At 45.1% G+C, this 6,428-nt stretch overlaps 1 protein-coding gene across 1 annotated transcript; it reads left to right on the top strand.

Annotated features, from left to right (window-relative positions):
• On the top strand, nucleotides 1-1,021 carry LOC121708922 (odorant receptor 131-2-like). The gene has a single exon (XM_042091885.1). The coding sequence runs from the start codon at nucleotides 41-43 to the stop codon at nucleotides 1,019-1,021; it is 981 nt and encodes a 326-aa protein (XP_041947819.1). The 5' UTR covers nucleotides 1-40.
• Nucleotides 1,022-6,428: the final 5,407 nt, after the last annotated feature.

Here is a 6,428-nt window from a genome sequence, read left to right as displayed (position 1 = left end):
ATAATCTAATGTTGCTTGTGTTTATCCACCAGGTGCTAAGATGGCGAATATGTCTGGGCCCATCTCAGTGGTGGACATGCAGGCTTTGTGGATGGCCATCACGGACGAGCGCATCTTCAAAATGTTCCTCATCCTCCTCACCCACGTGCTCTTCATCTACATCAACGTGGTGATGATGGTGACGCTCCGCAGCAAGGCCGTGTTCCGTGAGACGGCACGCTACATCCTGTTCGGCCACATGCTCCTGAGCGACACGCTACACCTGGGCGTGGGCCTGGTGCTCTACCTGATGGGGGCCTTCTACGTCACGCTGGTGCGTGCAGCTTGCGCCTTCCTGGTGCTGCTGTCGGCCACCACCTTCACCGTGGCGCCACTCAACCTGGCCGTGATGTCACTGGAGCGCTATGTGGCCGTCTGCTTCCCGTTGCGCCACTGCCAGCTGGCCACGCCTGCCCGCACGCGCCTCGCCATCCACCTGGTCTGGGCGGCCGGCTGCGCCAACGTGCTGACCGACGTCTGCTTCCTGTTCCTGTCCGAGCCTGCCTTCTACCTGGCCCCTGCCATCTGCACCATCGAGCAGCTGCTGCTGTGGCCCTGGCAGGGGACGAAGGCTCTGGTCCTCAACGTGCTCCTCTTCCTCACTACTGCGCTCCTGCTGCTCTACACGTACGTGGCCATCCTGGTGGAGGCGCGCTCGGCCTCCTCGGACAAGGCGTCGGCCCACAAGGCCCTGCGGACGGTGCTGCTGCACGCGCTCCAGTTGGGCCTGTCCCTCATGTCCTTCCTGTACGTGCTCCTGGAGTCGCTGGCGTCCCGCCTGCCCTTCGCCGTCTACCAGCAGCTGCGCTTCCTCAACTTCCTCCTGGTGCTGATCCTGCCGCGCTGCCTGAGCTCGCTGGTGTACGGCCTGAGGGACGAGGCCTTCAAGCCGCTCTTCAAACAGCACTTCCTGTTCTTTAAGCCGCTCTTCAAACGGCACTTCCTGTTCTGCGCCAGCTTCAGAAAAGTGGGGCCACCGTAGGCCTCATAGGGCACAGCAATTATCTGTGTGTGTGTGTGTGTGTGTGTGTGCTTCTGTTAGTTTGTGTGTAAAAGCCTGAAGTCAACTATGTGTGTGTGTGTGTGTGTGTGTGTGTGTGTGTGTGTGTGAGAGAGAGAGAGAGGGAGAGAAAGAGAATATGTATCTCTCTCTCTAAGACTGGCACTTTTTTGATGAATGAACCTGTAAACAGATTCACAATGTAAAATATAAACATTAAACTTGTTGCAGTTCATATAATTACCTTACTGTACCTATCTTTATATTTTCACATTAATAATGAAATGTGTTGATTATGAATCCTATAGAATCACTCTCTGATTCTAATGTCCACATGATATGAGTCATATTTGAGGTAAAATGTCAACACATCAGGGCCGTAGTCACCATAGACATTGCCAATATTCAGATATGACCAAAATGTCCCCCCCAATATTCGGACATAGAAAAATAAATAAAGAAAAAAATGCTATAGGCTACTACAGGAAACCAACAAGTTCCACCATCTGAAATGCAATCAAATGTAAATAACGCACTAATTAGTGACCTATTGATGGTTTCAGAGTAGAGTAGCCTACACTGTGAGTTTGTCCTGGAGGTTTTGCGTTTATAGTTTGAGGCGTGCGCTATCAAAAGCGTCCTGCACCCTACTGCGGAGCGGGCTGTCACAACATCGCAAAAGAGACCGGTACAATTCTCACAAAGCTTGTTGGAAAGGTGTAGCACTGTCTAAGGAAACCCCATTCATTTGTGAAGCTGATCAGACTCAAAGGGAACTTGTTGGAAAGGTGTAGCACTGTCTAAGGAAACCCCATTCATTTGTGAAGCTGATCAGACTCAAAGGGAACTTGTTGGAAAGGTGTAGCCCTGTCTAAGGAAACCCCATTCATTTGTGAAGCTGATCAGACTCAAAGGGAACTTGTTGGAAAGGTGTAGCACTGTCTAAGGAAACCCCATTCATTTGTGAAGCTGATCAGACTCAAAGGGAACTTGTTGGAAAGGTGTAGCCCTGTCTAAGGAAACCCCATTCATTTGTGAAGCTGATCAGACTCAAAGGGAACTTGTTGGAAAGGTGTAGCCCTGTCTAAGGAAACCCCATTCATTTGTGAAGCTGATCAGACTCAAAGGGAACTTGTTGGAAAGGTGTAGCACTGTCTAAGGAAACCCCATTCATTTGTGAAGCTGATCAGACTCAAAGGGAACTTGTTGGAAAGGTGTAGCACTGTCTAAGGAAACCCCATTCATTTGTGAAGCTGATCAGACTCAAAGGGAACTTGTTGGAAAGGTGTAGCCCTGTCTAAGGAAACCCCATTCATTTGTGAAGCTGATCAGACTCAAAGGGAACTTGTTGGAAAGGTGTAGCCCTGTCTAAGGAAACCCCATTCATTTGTGAAGCTGATCAGACTCAAAGGGAACTTGTTGGAAAGGTGTAGCACTGTCTAAGGAAACCCCATTCATTTGTGAAGCTGATCAGACTCAAAGGGAACTTGTTGGAAAGGTGTAGCACTGTCTAAGGAAACCCCATTCATTTGTGAAGCTGATCAGACTCAAAGGGAACTTGTTGGAAAGGTGTAGCACTGTCTAAGGAAACCCCATTCATTTGTGAAGCTGATCAGACTCAAAGGGAACTTGTTGGAAAGGTGTAGCCCTGTCTAAGGAAACCCCATTCATTTGTGAAGCTGATCAGACTCAAAGGGAACTTGTTGGAAAGGTGTAGCCCTGTCTAAGGAAACCCCATTCATTTGTGAAGCTGATCAGACTCAAAGGGAACTTGTTGGAAAGGTGTAGCACTGTCTAAGGAAACCCCATTCATTTGTGAAGCTGATCAGACTCAAAGGGAACTTGTTGGAAAGGTGTAGCACTGTCTAAGGAAACCCCATTCATTTGTGAAGCTGATCAGACTCAAAGGGAACTTGTTGGAAAGGTGTAGCCCTGTCTAAGGAAACCCCATTCATTTGTGAAGCTGATCAGACTCAAAGGGAACTTGTTGGAAAGGTGTAGCCCTGTCTAAGGAAACCCCATTCATTTGTGAAGCTGATCAGACTCAAAGGGAACTTTGAAGCATTTATTTGAATTTGTGCGTGCCTGTGTCATTCATTTCTTTCACATGTCTTACAACATAAATAATGCATTCATATGCTAGTAGTAATGTCAGAAATTAACCGGTTTATAAGCCTCTTAGAAATGGTTGTTGCATCTTGCATGTTACATTTAGATGCGCACTCAATCGCGCATCCATGCAGGCAAAACGTAGTACTGAAATGTGGCAACGGCACAAAAGTTGAAAAAACTTTTACAATGCCGGTGATAGCCTACAGTTAATGTAAATCGCGGACAATAACCAAAGAAAGGACTTGTTTGTGATTTAAATAATGTTTTTGCATGGCAGGAAATTTATTGAAATTCTGTTATTGAAATTCAGACCGCACCACAGATTTGGTTCCCCCCAATGTTGACATCATGGCTACGGCCTTGCAACACATGCTATCCAGGAAATTATATGTCATGGTTTGTCATCAGTTTTTTATGTGCATGAATACACCTTTATTAGGCTAATACTTTTCTGGAGGTAACATATTATTAGCATGGCCTGCTATTATAACATAGCCTTCTGGCAACAGGAATTTCAGCCAGCTTACCATTCCACACTGAGAATTCAGGGTCCTGTTGCAGTGGTACAGTGGGCAGTGCTTCGACTTGGCCAGCTTCCCTCGCGGTCCGCGCGTGGGATCACACGACTTTAATTTGTATTTTTCCAGTGACGCTGCAACGACGCTGCAACAACCCAAACAACCGGCAGAGGTCTCAAGTGAGCAGGGTGTCTCGTAAAAAGAAATGGAGCCTGGAAAACCCTACACAGACTTCACTACAGACTTTAGCAGACTGGTTTAGAAATAATTTAATAGCCAGAAATATGCCTGCCCTGCCCTAATAAAGAAATATTTGGTTAACTGCGAGTGAATCCCGTTTGCAACTGTTGGTTTTCTCCGAGTGCAACAATGATAGACAGACATCATTTGGACAAAATATAGAGCATATTAACCTCCGTTGCTCAGCCAAATGCCTTCCTGTTACGTCCACGGAGTTACAGGCGATGAACGATTTTTGATGTTCACAAGTTTACTTTATTAGCGTTTATTTCTTTGATTATTAAAGAGTGTTTTTCATTTAAAGGCTTGACTTCGTGCTTATTCAGTAGAGCATTTAGTGCTCTCCCCAATCCCAGACGTTCACATTGCATGTTTGTTTGTAATGGATGCAACTGCGAGATACGCTTGTCATAGGCGCCGATACGCACCCACGGAAAACATCGAGCACTAACGTGTGCCAGCTTACAGTCCCGGCTAAATTTACATTAATTTAAAATCAAACATTGCAGTTAATGTTAAATTCAGCATCTCTCATAATGTGATTGGCTATGTAGCTGTCAATCCCCTACTCCATATACTAACCACCAATGAGAGCGTCTCTTGTATGAAAATTCCTGACACTTCCCACCTGAAGAATTAACGCAAGGCTTTGTCGGGTGTTCAACACCGAATGTTTAAAATGTATATAGCCCTGAATATCATTTTAAAAGTAGTCTGACAAAGCTTATTGTTTTGTGACAAAGCTAAACACTGGTACCTCATAGAACGTCTATAACATAGCCTAGGTGGTCGCAACTCACAAAAGTGAAGCAGATAGAAAGAACTCACGCAAATCTAGCCTACAACACGCAGACAGCTTCATGCGCAGGGGAGAGAGTGCGCGCGCGTGCACAGGTGCTTGGTATCTTGCTAATTCACTGAACTGCATTAGGTGACACAAATGGTATTGCCTTTATCTTATAACTCCTTGTCTGAGCGACTACCAGGCCTATGATTTTGAAAAGTCAGATGTTCCCTGACAAAGACATTAGAAAATTAAGAATGTTTATTGACTTGAAAAATACGCAAATTTTTGCAAACTCCCTTCATTCAACCCTTGAAGACATCGCGGTCTGGTGCGCTATGTAGATCGTTTCTCATACCATTTAATTTCTTAACGTCATCACCAAATACATCTTTTATTTTTAGTTGATCAACCACAAAGAGTAGCATAGGCCTACTGTGCACAGTGCACTGACGACTGTAGCAGCCCAAGGTAACCAGTTGTTGTAGATGAGCGGCAACCCCTTGTTTCAGATAGCCTGGACAACATGTTACCTGGGTGTTGCCTACGTTATTAATTGATGGTAGCCTACAATAGTTTGTGATAATTGTATCGCGTAACATATTAGTTGGCTCAAAGAGTAGGGAATCAGGCTGGAGAGAGTCACGCATGTTTTGCTTTTGCGGGATCGAATCCAGTTTAATGCTAGTTTTCAAAACATATATTTTTTTACATGTCTTTTGTCCGAGTGGCTGTAATGTAGCCGAGCGCTCATGGCGTATGAAAAGCGACTTCAAACCGCCTAAAAACAACTTGTTTGTAAATGTCTGACAACTGCTGCAGCGCATGCACGCGCAAGGAAACCAGTAGGTGGAGAAACCAGAAGGCACACAACACCGGAACGATTTTAAGGCTATTTCGCATAGGCTACTCAATGGTGCTATTTCATACGCATTATAGCGACCCCCACTCACCGGGGTTAGGTGGAAGGTGTTAAAGGAGAATTCCGGTGTGATATTGACCTAAAGTGTAACGTTCACACTCGGTATCATGTTTCAATACACTTTAGGTCAATATCACACCGGAATTCTCCTTTAATAGACGATTGGCGTAGCCTACAGTGGACTAGGGCTGTCCAAATTGCTCAAAAATGACGTTCGAATATCCCCTCTAAAATAAACACATGTATTCGAATATATTGGAATATCTAGGCTATATTATTTGCGCATTATGTCAGTGACGCGCATCATGTCATCTGTTTTTAACTTTTTGTATGGTTATTGCTTGACAGGGGGTAGGGTGACCACCCGTTCCGCGTAGCGTGTGCGCGCACAGCGTTTGAAGCCCAATTCATGCGTCCCGCAAATTGAGACTGTGTCACGCATTAACCAATGCTTGCTTAAAAAAAGTTGGTCGCTCTATGTCCTGTAGCCGGTTGCACCAGTTGAACGTAAGTTCCATCTTAGCTTAGTTCTAACTTCAACGTAGTGCCAGTTTACGAGCTACTAAAATGTATCGGGTTGCACCACACTAAATAGTTTCAACATGTTATGACTTAAATTACACACTAACTTACACCCCCCTCTCCCTAGGTGTAAGGTCTGTTATAGGTAATTTTTTAACCGGGTTTTCTCATTTAAATGGTGGAAATGTTACATTTAACAAAGTATAAGTCGAGAAGAGTTACATACGCAACCCGATGCACACATTTAATTTTCTTGAGCAGTGTTGGAATGATGTTTGTATTCACTGGAAA

Source organism: Alosa sapidissima, chromosome 5, assembly GCF_018492685.1.
Source record: "Alosa sapidissima isolate fAloSap1 chromosome 5, fAloSap1.pri, whole genome shotgun sequence".
NCBI classification, from domain to species: Eukaryota; Metazoa; Chordata; class Actinopteri; order Clupeiformes; family Clupeidae; genus Alosa; species Alosa sapidissima.
This window is presented reverse-complemented; position numbering and strand designations above follow the sequence as displayed.